This window comes from Anoplophora glabripennis, unplaced genomic scaffold (genome assembly GCF_000390285.2).
Source record: "Anoplophora glabripennis isolate ALB-LARVAE unplaced genomic scaffold, Agla_2.0 scaffold772, whole genome shotgun sequence".
Lineage (NCBI taxonomy): Eukaryota > Metazoa > Arthropoda > Insecta > Coleoptera > Cerambycidae > Anoplophora > Anoplophora glabripennis.
The window spans coordinates 189,281-205,461 of record NW_019416848.1 but is presented as its reverse complement, the minus strand read 5'-3'; the positions used below and the strand labels follow the sequence as shown (position 1 = coordinate 205,461).

General features: G+C 33.6%; 1 protein-coding gene across 1 annotated transcript in view; it reads right to left on the bottom strand.

Annotated features, from left to right (window-relative positions):
- Positions 1 to 15,160: 15,160 nt before the first annotated feature.
- LOC108914444 (facilitated trehalose transporter Tret1-like) overlaps positions 15,161 to 16,181 on the bottom strand; it is a 48,930-nt gene continuing 47,909 nt past the window's right edge. The window contains exon 11 of the mRNA XM_018720268.2: positions 15,161 to 15,810. Within this exon, the coding sequence (XP_018575784.1) occupies positions 15,353 to 15,810 (458 nt within the window). The 3' untranslated portion in view covers positions 15,161 to 15,352. The remainder of the gene's footprint in view (positions 15,811 to 16,181) is intronic.

Sequence of the window (16,181 nt, the reverse complement as noted above, 5' to 3'; positions counted from 1 at the left end):
GACACACAATTTCTCGTGTTGTCTTAAATTGTTCCAGAAAGCGTGATTCATTGTCGCAGGTAACTAGATTTGTATAAACGTTTATAGTTGGCTGAATGTTACTAATATGAAATATATTAATCATTTCAATTCTTGATAAAAAAACATGAACGTCATCTAACCTATCGAAGAAAAAAGTTCCATTAAATAAAGGTTTTATTTTCGTGATCGTAAAAAATCGCCCGCAATCTTGGACGTTTCAAATAAATTATAATCGATGAAGATACCGAGAATTCTCGAAAGAGGGGTTTTGATTTTAACAGATGCCTATTTATATCAAAATGAAACAGTACGAGTAATATGTATGAATTGCAATTTAAAATTTTATGACACACCGTTCCAGCGTTCGAAACATGATGGCATTCTGCTTAAATTTATACTATTTAGCACCGATTCTTCATTTTTCTTTTTGTTCGTTTTTTAAAACAGCAAAAGTAATTATTTTAAAACATAAATTAGTAACGTATCTACATACCAGTATACAGGGTGTAAGAAGTTTGACTGCCATTACTTCAGCATGAGATAGAATAATCATAAATGAACAAAAAAGTTGTATATTACAGGGGCGTAAGATTAACAGTTTTCAAAATACAGCGAGTATTAATATTGGGGAGTTTCATCACAACGTGACAACAGAGCTTAACCTGCTGATGCACACCACGTGTACACGCGGCAGACTTGTCCTACGGAAAAAATGTAAACAGCTATTATTGTGAAACATTTAGTAAATTTCAAAACAATTGTTTTACAGTTTTTAAATAAATAAAATAAAATGTTTCGATTTTGTAATACGAAGATAGCGTTGTGCTTAAATTTTCTCTCGAATTTTAGTAATTATGGGTCTCTTAAAACAGGAATTTAACTTTTAATCAAATTACGTATTTGAAAAATATGTAATTAAAGTACCCAAAGATTTGTCCAAATAATCATATGTATTCAGTAATTTTTAAACACACAAGTACAAAACAATCTACAACATGTGCTCAAAATGTCCATCGCCATTTTTGATGCACGCACGACATCTTCGAATCCAATTTTCGCTCGTTCTCTGGAAAACACTTCAACAAAAAACACTCCAACACGGTCGAATCCAGATACCAACTGAATTGCGTATTGGTGGTTACTGGACACCTTAGTACCTCGTGTTAATAAACCGCCGCGCCGTTGTCACATTGCTGGATATGAGTTTTATCGAATTTTAAATTTAATTTTTAGAATTAAGCATAAAGAAGTTCAAAAAAGTGGTAAACATTGTATTTTATGGTATTCTGTGCAAGCGGTTATATCAATATTCCTTAATTAATCGAACTTTTGTACATCAAGTTGGAGATTTTGATAATTTTTTTCTCTTGACATCAAAGAAATTTGGTGACTTTAAAATAACACGTCGTTGTCATACTAAGGCAGTCTATTTTCACTAATTATTTATCATTAGCTTCGCTGTCCAACAGTTGATTTAAAAATGTTTAAATTTTATTACACGGTAGTGGTTTTACCCTGTTAGAAAATCCGGGCAAAAAAAATGATTGACATTGCGCTGAAAAAAAAAACGTCGAATTACGCCAGCATCGAGGCTGCAAGTTACAAAGTAAGCAACAATATAAGACGATTCCGCGCGGAGTGCCATGGAAGAATCGCCGGCATTTATAAATAACTCCAGGAATGAGATTTTCTCACATATTTTACCGGAGCGAAAAAAACCGGTTGAAAGATCGCCTGCTCGTATTCGACGTTGACATCTCTAAAAATGGCGAGAGCGCTCGCAGCCGCCTAGGTTTTTTCATCTGCTAAATGGATATTGTTCTGTTAGGATTAGGTGCAGTTGGCTATGGAAGTGTCATAACGGGAAGTCGATTGGCACTTGTTCCACTTCTGATAAGTAAAAAGTTCATCAAACGCGAGCGGTTTCGCTAGATGCATCGATTATTGTGAACGATCGTAATTTATCGATATCGGAATTGGAGCGGACTGAAAATTAAAGATTTGCCCCTCCCTTTCGCTCAAACAAGACGCATTACTGGCCTCTGCATTTTTGCATCTCCATTTTCCTCCAACCGATACTTAAAATTGGTGCAAAAAATTAAAGTACAAACAATTTGTTTATAAAATCGCATTTAAACATTTGTCGCCGCCACTGAACAGTACCCGGACTGGAATTGTATCAGTGCAAATGCCCATAATAAATAAATAATACTTATTTATTGTATAAGTGTTTTAAGTAGCATTTTGTCCACACAAGAATGTTTAACGCGAAAACGTAATTTGAGCGTTTAATATCCTTAAGTGGATAAAAGACAATTAAAACACGAATGCAATGCAATGTTTTATCCATAATCACATCACAATCATATTTGTGGAGTCAGAATTATTGGAATTTAACTTTTCTCCTTAATTAAAAATATCCTGTCCGTTGTCACCAGTACAACAAACTAACTAGATATCTACAACTAATCTATTTTACAAATACAATCTATTTTACAACTACTTAACAACTACGCATGGGATATTGCGACGGGCGCATTACAAAATTAAGCCGCGAACGATACGCACGAAATGCAAACTGTCACGCTATGTTAGGTTCTGTATGTGAGCGTGTCTTTCGACCAATAGTTTCTCAACTACGTACGCTTGATCATTGTTTAAAAAATTCGAACTTGCAAGTTGGCTTTGCACCTGACATGACATGGGTAAAAAACAAACGGGCAACTTTAAGTCCGCAAAACGGAAATGGTTGAATATGTCATCGATGCATTTTATTACATTTATTTTAATTTAGTTTATCGTTTTGCGGCGAAATTTGAAAAAACAAACTTACGATATGTGTTTTTGAAGGTTAAGGTAGCTTCGGTATAAATACGATCCCAATTCGAAATCACACCCGGTACATACAGTGTGGACCATTTTGGTGATGCATGTATTGATATCTTGGAAAGTATTATAAGAGATAGGAAAATGATTCACACTGTATACTTGGCATGTGCAATTTGTTGGAGAATTTGAGAAATCTGTTAAAAAACTAGTGAAATTGAATAATTTATTATTCAGAATAAAATTTGTATTTTAGTAAACTACAAATTCTTACAACGCAATTATATTGCAATTTGTCTCATTTAAATAACATATTTTTAATGTGCATAATAAGTAGGTGCATTTGAATTTAAATGTTGTAACTTAAAAAGAAATTGTTTCTATGAAACAATTCACCGGTCGTTTTCGATTCGACTGTGGTATCCCAGATAGAGGGTTGTCATTATCTAAAGTGTCCAAAGTTGTTATAAATCAAGCAAGGGGTTACAGGCACCTAAAAAACGCGAGATAAGGACGGTGCAACGCACTGAACAACGTTTAACGCATAGTTTCCAGGAATATATTTCTAAATTGTTCTGGGCTTTGTGGCTTTGATAAGTTTTTGAAGGCAGAACTCGACTTACACGGTTTTTAATAGAATCTAATTTTTTTATTTGTACAAATTTGTTATATGTCGGACATCAGGTCGTGGGAGAGGGAAATTTTGTTTTATATATTTATAAATTTCTTGTAGGACATTTTGTTTACACTGCCTTGTAAAAAATACATTTACTTTTTCAATTACGGAATATATGCGAGATTTCCCGCACTGGATTTTGATTCGTCTGAGATTTGTGTAAGAAAATGTACTTTTTTCCTCATTACGTTACTTAAAATGGCATATTTGGAAGGTAAAGTATTTATGTATGTAGAAATTGTGCGTGGGTTAATGGCCCAGATAAAAATTTGTTTTTACGAGATTTTATTTTATTAATAAATTTCGATTTAAAAAAAATGATTCAAAGGACTTTTACGTTACAAAAAAATGAGGACGTAGCATAATGTAAAATTATTAAAATGCGTTGGAAGAAGGTTACTCTTTGAAGCTGTATCGAATTTTACAATTCGAACTGTACATACGTGTTTTTGGAAAATAGGATTTAACAACTATTGCACTTTTTCCATCATTTGTCCAAACACAATCCAAAACAGATTCCAACGCAACAATTTTTTTTACATATTGCTATTTTCAAATTTAAACAGTAAAATGTTGTTTTATATCGAAAAAATAATCCGTTTTCGAGAAAAATCGGTTTATGTTATAACACATTGCAAAGTGTGCTTTTCTAAGCACTTAAATCTGTTTTTCTTGGAAATGAAGCATTTTATCGAAAGAAATAAAGAGTAAATTTTTTTTGTAGACGAAATCTAAAAATAAATGGTTTTTTGATGCCCCATTTAGGGGGCCGTAGCTCCTCTAGGAAGCATTTCTCGACCAATGTTTATATCAAAAAAAAATTCTTATATTTGGCAATAGAATCAAGTGGTAAATTATTGGACTTTAATTATGAGACACCCTGTATATACGCAAAGAAATATATTATTCTTGATGCTAATATACGACAATCTTAAACTAAATAAAATTTATTTATTTAAATGAACCTTTTCTTGATGGAAGAAATTTCACTTAGTTTAAGATTGTGGTACATTAGCATCAAAAATATATTTCTTTGCGTATATACAGGGTGTTTTGAAAAACACTACCACAAATGATAGATAGAATTTCAAAAAATATTTTTATTTGTTCCTATGGACCATGGGCGTATCTTTTCCTGTTTTCAAGATATAGGGCTTTGAAAATATTTTTTTAGAATCTAGTTTCGTCCTATCTTCCACAAAATTCGACCGAATTAACTTAAATTTTGTTTTGTGGGATTTCTGGGGATGCTAAATGCTCTGGAGTTATTCATTTTTGGCTATATCATACAGGGCGTTCAGTGCAGTACTCAGCGGGAATATTTTAGGTCCTAACTTTTTTACGGCCCCTTTTGACACCTGCTGTTATGGCATGTTTTATTCTAAACAAAAAATTTGCTCTTTTAAGAATTGCTAAAATTTGTCCGTTTCCGAAAAAAAACAGACATTTTGCGCCAAAGTCAAGCAACTAGTATCCTAAATTATTGTTTTTTATTTCAAGTAAGAAAATTAAATTTAAGGAAAATAAATTCAGAATGAGTGTCCTCCTTACACGCCAGACCTGGCTCCTTGGGATTTTTTCTTATTTCCGAATTTCAAGAACATGTAAAGAATTTGCTTTGCACATTGTCCATAAATAACAAACAGATTAAAATAATCCTCATTAGTATAATTAAAACGATCCCGAGGCAACTGTTACAGACATAACAATAATTCGATAACTAACAAACTTGACAAATGTCAAGTTACTTTAATTGTTTTTGGAGTGTTTCTGGTCATGGCCAATTTGACAACAGGTCCGATACGGGAAAAACTGTCCAAAAGATAGAAATTAGCAAATATCTCTAAAAGTAGTAAAAAATACAGTGTTATCAAAACGTAACAGCAAAAAAGAAACACCTAGTATTAAATGTTTTAATTTGTTGGTACACCATAATTTAGCGTTACCTATGCCCTTTACAGGTACCAAAAATTCACTCGATATCGTGCTCCTGAAAAGAGTTATTAGCATCTCCGCCGACCCTTACATCTGTCAATTTTTTTTTTTTAATATAGGGAATATTTAATAAAGTGAGCCTCAAATTTCACGTAGAATCCGAAAATGCAATAATATATTGTCCCATTTAAAATAAGAAAATTAATGTCGACTTCCGGTATAACCGGAAGTTCCATAAAGTTCTAAATATTTTAGCTGTGTTGGCCCTACTGCCTTTGCTAGGTCGCCAAAAGTTCAGATTTATCGGATCGCTACTTTCCGAGATATCGATATTGGCGATTCCCGGTGGGGCACCCTGTATATTAATTACCGTAAATATACTAAAAAATAACAGTATGTAAAAGACAAGAACAATTTTTGTAAAAACCACTTCTAAACAATTTAAATTCACCGCCCGATTTACTTCTGTTTGTCAACGAGAGATGGCGAAACTCGGTTCGTGGGTAATCCAATGCACTTAGCGTTCTGTATAATGGCTTCCAGGTTTACAACTAAAACAAGGTCATACGCTTAAGATTTCTGCCACAGCGACTATCGAGACGTATTTTTAATTATAGTGTAAGGTCAGTAATATGCATATAACCTTTGACATTGCGTTAAAAACGCCGTCTAGACAATCAATGTTCGAATCTCTACGAAACGTTCCTACCCTGCACCGTCGTATTGTTTTTTTTTTCCGGTGCATCGCTGATAGACGTATCTCGGTGTTGTTTCATTTGTCATGCGTATGTAAGCTATAAATAATTACCTATTTCATTTGTTTGTTTGGGCGCTGGGTATCGTCTAGCGATAGGGTATCCCGTTTTGAAAATTTGCCCCTTGTTTGATTGATTGTCGGTGTCGTGTTTACACTTTTTCAAAACTAATTAGATGTACAACTGTCGATGTTGAAATTTTTCGGAAAGAGCTGTCATCTGCGATGGCAGGTACAGAGTGAATCAATTTAGCACTACTAGAAATAAAGAAGAAGGTGTTTCACAGTTGAAGTGACAGAAGCCTAGGGGATATTCCGCTCAGCAAAATATGTAAAAAAGGTCATATGAAGCAAGTGCTTCGTTTCCGAGATACAGGGTGTTTTTTTATATTGAGTTTAAAAAAAAAACCATTAGCCGATTTGAATGAAATTTTTATGGTTTATTAAAACAATTACACAGCCACACAGAAAAAAAAAGTTGGGTATACTTTTTATGCGACATATATTTTTCGTAGTAATTTGGTCTCCTGAACACGAATCTGGGGTCGGAATTGGCCTATCACGTCACAATTTTTTCCTAACCTCAAAAAACTTGTGAAAAATAGTGAAAATTGATGAAAATTTACTGGGAAAATTTGGAAAAAAATTCCACTCCTTTTTTCCAAATTTTCCCAGTAAATTTTCATAATTTTCACTATTTTTCACAAGTTTTTTGAGGTTAGGAAAAAATTGTGACGTGATGAGCTAATTCTGACCCCATATTCGTGTGCAGGAGGCCAAATTACTACGAAAAATATATGTCGCATAAAAAGTATACCCAACTTTTTTTTTGTGTGGCTGTGTTATCATACATCAACTGGACCAGTTAGATTTGATCCAGATTTTCAGGGGCGTACCCAGCAAGCAAGTCTTTTTTTTCGTAGAAAAAAATATCCTGTAGTTTTTTGCAGTTTTTATGTAATATTCAGAAAGATGTTTGTAGAAAATTAATTGCTTTTCGTCGTAGTTTTTCGAGTAAAAAAGTATGACCACGTATGAAACCTTCCCAAGCGCTTAAAAATAGATAAAATCGAATTTTGCGAAATGCACACGATTTTTTAAATCTTATAGTATACGTCTTACGATGACGACCCATTAGAATATTTTAGAGATTACTTCGATTACAATTTTGAAAATTTAAGCCCTGGGGTTTTCGGGGGGTGCTCTATTTGAAGAAAATTGTTGTGCTCTGTTTGAATTTGTTTGTGCTCTATTTAAATTTGTTGTGCTCTGTTCGAATTTATTGTGCTTTCTATTTGAATTTGTGTGTTCTATTTGAATAAAATTCGCCAACTACTTGCTTATTTTAAATAGAACACCTTGTATATTTCTGCATATTTGAAGTCTTTATCTCTAATGGTCTTCGAGATATTTCAATCCTATCAAAAAAAGTTGCTTTTTGATATTTAAAAGAGAGATGGGGAGTTGGCTATCCTTTGGTACAGTTGTTTTAAAAACTGTTTAATTTTACACTTCTTGGGGAAAATTTATTATCGAATTTGCTTAACTTTGAACCGCCAAAACTTCGTTTTTTTAAGTGGAATACCCCGTATATTTAATAAAAAACTTTTGTCGTATTTTACTCTCTGTCTATCCTATTAGTCCAGTCAATGAGCATTTTCCCGTATAATTTTGTCAAATAACACCGATTTTCATAAAAATTTGGATGTAGGTTCTACTTACCCTCTACTTCAAAGTCGATCTTGTACCGGGGGTTGCTTTTACCCTGGATTTGGATGCCACCCCTTCTCGGGGGTGAAAAATATTTCATTGAAAATAACTCCGGGAATGGATATATTGACTAATTCTAAGTATCTTTTGTTCTATAAAGTTTTTTCTGAAAGTCTATATTTTTCGACTTATTCGCGAGTGAAAATGTAAATTTTTTAACCAAAAAAAAACACTTTTTCAGACGGTTTTTCGCGAGTATGTATTTTATAAAAAAAAATCATTCGTATGAAAAATGTAGCTTATAAAAAACAGAAATAATGGTGTGTCTATGGTGTCTGTAGCCCAATACAAGCGGAGTAATGGCTTGTTGAAGGTTGGTTCTTATTCGTCAAACGCCAAAATTGAAAGTTTGAACGTGAAATAACCAAAAACCAATGCATTTATCAGGGAATACTAATAGAACCTTTTTTAAAGTGCTTGAAAATACCTTTATTTTTATTTTTTATGAAAGCCCCTAGCATCGAACCTAAGCGAGTTATGACGAAAATAAAGTTGGTCCGTATTTTTTTTCGGCGACAAAAAACGTGAAAATCACCCCCTAATTACCACCCCAATTGAAAATAATCGTTACCACTTTACAATTTACTTTATTTATGTACTTGTAATATGCTCTAGAAGTTTGACCGGTTTAAAGTGCTTAGTTTTGAAAAAAGTTGAGCTTGAAGTGAAAATAGAATTTTTGTATTTTTGGAAAAAATTGTCTTTTCTTCAAAATAACTCAAAAACTACATGATGATGATGAAAATTGTAGGTTTTGCTTTTTTGAAAATTTTGTTTTTTATTTCTGTAGGATAAAAAATAAGTAAGATTTATAGTTTGCTTTAAAGTTTGCATATGTTCGCAGGCCCGGATCCAGGGGGGGTGGCGATGTGGCGATCGCCACCCCCAAAGCACAACATTTTTTAAAGATCTTCAATTTCTCCAAACGACAACAGGCAGTTAGTCGATATTAATGCAAGTAGAAGGATTCATTAGTGTCAAGCTCCTCTGAAAGAAGTGCTTTGCGCCACCCCCAAAACCAGTCTCTGGATCCGGGCCTGTATGTTCGTAAATAGCAACTTGTTCAAGCCCTTTCAGCCCAAACCCTTACAAAAATAAGGGCCGAAAGAAGATTGAACTTATTTGTTATTATAGCCCTACTGCGCTACTGTAAATGCAATTTTTTAATTTAATTAATCTAATCGTTCGTTTGGCGCTTCTTTGATAACAAAAATATTTGTCTTATTTTTAAAAGTAATAGGCAGCAAATTTTACATTAGAAGAATTTTTCAGACAAATCTCCCTCCTCTTTTCAACATTAATTTAGAAGTAGTCAAATTTCGGTTTCGGTCCATCCAAAATAATGTTTTCTGTGTCTCACATTTCGACTCCAAAACACCACAAATCGAACACGCTATTAAGCTTAATATTTTGGTAAAAGAATCTTCGCCCAGATACCTACATCGAGGCCGAACGAATTATTGCACTTGCGCCCAAAACGCATCGGCAAGTGCAGTGCCCAATTGCGGGAGTGTTTATTTAATCTCAAATATAGGCCACCCGTCTGAGGAACGAATAAAAAAATCGACCGCAAAATTAAGACACATTAGCATATTTCAACGAGCGAAAGCGGTTTTCCTAAGCGGACAGAAAAAATACAGTAGTCTCTTCTCAAATATTGAATCGAGTTAAATCAGTTCCTAGACAATTTGTTAATTGTCATTTTTTTGTTATTGCCATACAGGGTGTTTTTGAGAGTTTAACTCTATTCAGTAACATGCACAATGGAAAAAGTTCAGTCTCGTGATATCCGAAAAAATAAAAATAAGGCTACTTGTCTTGTGTCGTATTTTTGTTTGGTTTTACTAAAAAAAAATTGCTATGGGATAAAAAAAAATCATATTTGGTTAAAGGAAATATGTGTGCAACACTGAAACTAAGCAATCTCTGTCGTGCTAAATATCTAAAATCTCTACACTTATATTAATTTATTAAAACAATTTTTAAATTACACAAAACATGCGAAAATGCAAATCGTGGTTAAATTATTGCATTTCAGTTGGTCGTGGGAAATTAGTGGTTATGTGATTTTCATAAATTACGGTATTATAGAGAAAAATTTTATTGGCTTTGCATGTTAAAACATAAACTACGAATACAACGTTAGTTAACAGTGTAATCATTTGGTCAATACAAAAGTTTGTAAATAAGCCGTTTTACATTGACAATTTATTGATGAATTAATTCATGAAGTCCCTTCATCAAGAAATTGGACAAGTATCAAATAACTTCATAAATTTATTCATCAAGTTCTTGGCGAATTAGAGCATGTTCTAATTTTCGTCAATTTCTTCGTGAATATCGGAAGTACCAACCCAACAGATTTCCACCCTCAGATCAGTAATGAGGTTATCTTATTGGAATATGTAAATAATTGTATGTCGTCGTACTAGTTTTGTATTGTTTTTACTGATTTGTTACTTAAAAAAAACTAATATTAATATAATTTGCGATACCGCGGTGACATTTTTGAAATTTATTTGCTTTTTTGATATGTTGGTAGGGCTGATTCATGTGTCAAAGAAATTCACGAAGTCTGTAGCAGTGTAAAACCAAACAAATAAGTTCTTGAATTAATTCATGAAGAACTTGGTGAATTTATTCATGAATAAATTGTCCATGTAAAACAGCTATAAGACCCTGGGTGTTATAAAAACTTAGTTCGTATCTAGGGGCCATCCAAAAAGTCCCGCGAAAGTTAATTTTTAAGGTTATGTTGCAAAATGTGTGTTATTTTCGAACAAAAAGAAGAAAACTTGGCATGTTGTGTTGTAAGTAACGTCAGCACCGGAAATTGTTTTTAAATATTTGCTCAAACTAATCTTCTTCGAAGAATAAACCTGCAGGATTTGCCTACTCACTCAGTTTTACCCGACACGTTCGGGAATTTTGTCAGGAAAAAAAATCAGCAAAAATTACTATTTGTCGAGTGTATCACTCGCGCTAGAAAATAGGATTACAACTGAAACAATGTCAATAGTAATTATTAATCGTAATTAAACGATTAGAATCGATGTAAACAGAACTAAATATAGAAATAAAAACTCACTGGTATTCCTTAAAAAATATTTGTTATTTATTCCACATGTCTATGGCAGGTTAAGGACTTGCCAGCTTAAAATAAACATGGTTTATCTTTCCCTATTATCAAAAAGTTATTTATTTTTATATAATCGTAAAAAACAAGTTCCAAAGTTGTGCGGCGAATTCGAAGTTGGATTTGTTTTGATCGGTAGCGCCATCTCGTAGTGGAGGGCCTAAGCTGAACTAAGGGAAAACGCCACGAGAGGAAGAATCCTTACTAGTAAAACAGTCCGCTGTGGTTTAGTTTGTTAAGTTTTTGAGAGAGGGCGCGGTTAAAAATCGACATTTAGGGGAAGATTATTAAAATTAAAATGTAGTTTCTATTTATTATAATTCATTTAACAAAAATAAATGTAACAATTGTGAATTTTTGGACAATGTGTACATGCATGTCGTTTTTATAACAAATTTAGTACCTACAATTAAATTTACGTTTTTTGTATTATTTAACAACTTTGCATTTGTGGAGACTAGGAATCACTTCTTTGGAAATGAATAAGAGAAATTGTTTTAAAACTTACCATTTCAAATGTGTTCATAATAGAAATTAATAAAATCTGGCCTTACTCTCATGATATTTATTTTGTTTCAGGGATTCAGAATTTGCCGCTAGCCAAGAAGCGAGGTATTTTTCATCCTGCCGATATGGAGTTGTTCGTTAACTGAATCTAATGTATTTAGCAGACTGCGAACAGTGTAAGTAATCACAATTTTACGGTATATCCACGGTTAGAGAGGGAAGGAGGGAAAATATTTTTATTTTTCATTTTACGGGAAAGTAACATTCTTGATTAAAATTTTTGCTTGTCTTTAAAATGCAGTTGGTTTGGAGAACTTTAATTTTGCATGTACAGGGTGATCAGAAAATCGGTAAATATAAAAATCGTTCAGGAATAAACTGCCTTTATTTTTAACAATACAGAAATATGTTAGTTGCTTAGAATTGAAATTTATATTAACATTTCAATTTGTGTTTTATAGAAACGGACAGTAACATATTTTTATTGTTCATTTTACGAGAAAAAGACATTCTTGATTAAAATTTTTACTTGTCTTTAAAATGCAGTTGACATGGAGAACTTTCGTCTTGCATGTACAGGGTGATCAGAAAATCGTTAAATATAGGAATCGATCAAGATTTTGTTCATTCAAATATAATTGGCATGAAGAACTTTATTTAGTAAATTTCATTTAACACTAGCTTTAATATGTAAGAGCAACTGAAATATTTCCAGACTTCTGAACGATTTTTATATTTACTGGTTTTTTTGATTACTCCATTTTAAAGACAAGCAAAAATTTTAATGAATGAAAATGTTTTTTGTCTGTTTTTATCAAAGTAGGCCGATTCATACACGAATTGAAATTATAACATAAATTTCAATTCTAAACAACTTTCCTTAATAACATGGTTTCGTATTATTAAAAACAAAGGCAGTTTATTCTTGAACGATTTTTATATTTACCGATTTTCTGATCATCCTGTACATGCAAGATGAAAGTTCTCCATGCCAACCGCATTTTAAAGGCAAGCAAACATTTTAGTCAAGAATGTCTTTTTCTCGTAAAATGAAAAATAAAAATATTTTCCCTCTTTTTCACTCTAACCGTGGAAACTATTTCAAATTTAAAAAAAAAAAAGTTCAAAGTTGTTATATTATAAACACTATGTATCTGGACGATTGCAGTGTGTTTATTAAAATGTATCTTAAGTCAGCTTTAACCAATTTGTTTCGACCAATTCCAATTTTTCAGTATTATTGTGGTTTTCATAGTGCTCTTATCACCGTGGTTTACTGTCCACATCAGTCTTACGACTGTTCGTGAGGGCCTATGTGTGTAGCAATGTAGAATTAATGGACATTTGTTTCAATTTATTGAGAATCAAGACAAGATGTGTTGGCAGCTTTTCGCTTCCACCCTTTTTCTTTGAATGTTTGGGCAGGCCTTTTCGACAATCACTTAATTGGACCCTTTAAATTTGCGTTTCTTTTGAATTTATCTGCCTGACTTCTTAGAAGTTCGACAACGGATGTACTTCTTGTAATCCCACAACTTTCAACGAAATATTCGAGGTTGAAGTTGAAGTACGGTGGAAAGGACGAGACTAGGTCTTCTCATTCCTCTACTCATTTGCCCTGAGTGCCAACGATGCAAATAAAAGAGGCGGTAGCCCAACAAAACTAAATAAAAATATTTCGATGTATGTGAAATTACGCTAGACTAGAAAAGGAGAAAGAAAATTAAAAACAGAAGAACTCTTATTGAAAAGTTAATGAAAAGAGAGAAAAATATTGAGCTATAAAAAGCCCAACTAGAAGGCAAAGCTGAGTTGCTGCAAACCAAAAGGAGTCATATAGGCCAAAACCTTCAAAACTATACAGAATTCTTAAGTGATGATTATTGCCAGAAACAACTACTATATGGGCTAAATGCAAAAATGCCCCGGCTAGCATTGAATTACATCAGAAATGTAGCTAGGATGTCATTCATCCGCCGAACACACCAGATATATACCAGTTTTGGACTTGTTAGTGCTCATCAATAAGCGAAGTAAATACAAGAGATACAACTGAGAGTTACATCTAGTGGCGAATGCTACTAACAGCCTGAGATCTACAAAGAGGACAGAAGCTAACAGAAAGCGACCTGTATTTCAAGTACTATGAAAGAGTGAGCAGTGTCGTCCCTGTGAGCACGAAAACAAAGTTTGAAGTGATGATATTGTCAGAAACAACTACTCCATGTGTAGTTCAATGCTAGACAGGGCATATAGACGGTAGAGTAGTTGTTTCTGCCAATATCATCAGTCATCACTTAAAACTGTAGCGGTACGCTACAATTACATTTAGTACCTGCCCCAATAAATATATTTTGCTTTCTGGGAATTTACGAGCCATATAAATTATACTTTGAATTATCCGAGATTAACCGAAATAAATGTATTTAGCAAATGAGATTAGAATAAGTAGGCTGTAAACATAAATTAGTTGTTGTTTATTAGGGTACATAAGCACAAACCGAGTAGGTAATGACCCGGATAAGTGTTAATTAGGATAGGGTAATAAAAGTAGGTACCTGGGGACAAGGATAAAACTGAAAATATTTCCAGGCACGAACCAGAAGTCTTGAAGCCTAGTTCCTGCTCGGTTGTGTCTCGTGTTACCAGCAAAATTAGTAGAATAAAGTTTTCCATGCTATTTAGAGTGTTTCTCCTCACTTGAAGACCAAACCACTATAAAACTTTGTTTTCGTGCTCACAGGGATAACACTGGTCACGCTTTCATAGTACTCGGAATACAGGTCGCTTTCTGCCATTTTTTGCCCTCTGTAAGTCTCGGGCAGTTAGAAGCAGTGGTCACTAGATGTAACTTGGTTACATCTTTTATTTGTTTATACAAATTATTTCTAGAATTCCTTCACTTCAGGTTTATATAGAATTCAGCTGCACCACTTGTAGATCAAGAGAGGTGTTGGTGCGAAAGTGACACTAATAATAGGGATTAAACTTGAACTAGTGGATGAAAGAAAGCGCACCAACAGAACTACAGAAAAATAAATATTATAAAATCGGGGCTCTGGTGCTCTGTATCGCATATAGTCACAAATTACAAAAAGCAGACAAGAATCTTGGCAACTGAGGAAGGTGTCCAACGCAGACAATAATTAATAATTATTAAAACTTTTTTATCAAAAAAAAAAGGCAAAACGGCACTGATTCAGAAAAATCACAATATTTAAATATACAGGGTGTCCCAAAAATATAATTAAACAGCGACCAGACCACTTTTGGCCAGTCCAGGGGTCAAAAATAAAACAATTACGCTTATCTAAATATTTATTTGTTCTGGATTACTATCACAAAGTTAATAAAAACGTTAAATTTAAAATTTAAGTTGAAATTAAATTAAATTATTTTTTTTGCAAGAATTTGTTTTTTATCGCTAAAAATAATAAACTAGTTCTACCGATATAATTTAATATGTATAAAAGTAACTAGTATAAATTAGTTTGTCTTTTTGTGAGTTTGGCATTCTTGAAATTGACAATAAAAATAGTACTATTCGCCGCACATATTTTTTTTATTCCCCAATTGCTAGTTCAAATTTTTTAACATTCAATCAATAAAAAAGTCCCGGTTAAGCAAAATTTCAATCGCTCTAAATGCATTCTGTTCAGAAGTGTACAAAAATATCCGTTAAAGTATTTATTAATCCTTACTTTACTAATCAACCAACGTATCGCTCCTACACGCTATTCATCAGCTTCTGGCTCTGATCGTCCAACCTGACGATATCCCTCTTCTCCACCCTCCTCCTCCTCTGCGGGGTAGTACTCTTCTTCTTCCCCAAAGAGAGATAGATAGTCTTCTCATTGAAGTACTCAGTGATTTCCGACAGCTTCTTGTTGTGCGTTTCAGGTAAAATAACGAAGACGTAAAGAGACGCCGTTATAGACATCACGCCAAAGAACCACTGGACCATAACAATGCCGCCTAAGATACTACTTAAAGGGTAGTATAACTGCACGGCGACGAACATTAGTAGGTTAGCTATGCTCAGGGAGATGCTGTGGCCCATGCCCCGGATCTCGATGGGGAAGAGCTCGGCGGTCATCGTCCAGGGAATGTTGAGCAGGCCGATCATGGACGTGACGACGTAGAGGAGTAGCAGAACCACCGGCATCCAGTTTTGGGTCAATGTATCTGCGGGGACAAGATATGTAAGTTAGTAAGTTGTTCGGTCATGGCGGTAGGTCTCCGCTTCGACAGATCAATTCGCGATGCGTCGAATGAGACGCAACTTGACGGGGGATTCCTGAGGTCAAAATGGGGCGATTAAATCAACGGAAAGTTGATAATTTCAATTAGCAGGATGTCTAAGTTAAAAAAAATAATTTTGTTTGTGTTTCAGTTATTCGGCTAAAAATTTCAGTAAAGTTGTTTTTAGGGCGAGACTTTTTCAAATGCTTTGCGTTTGACGATAGAGGGTGCTAATTACACTTAATTGGTGGTTTTGTCGTTGAAATATGCATAAATTGTTGTAAAAATAATGGAGGTTCACTTTATTTTAAATG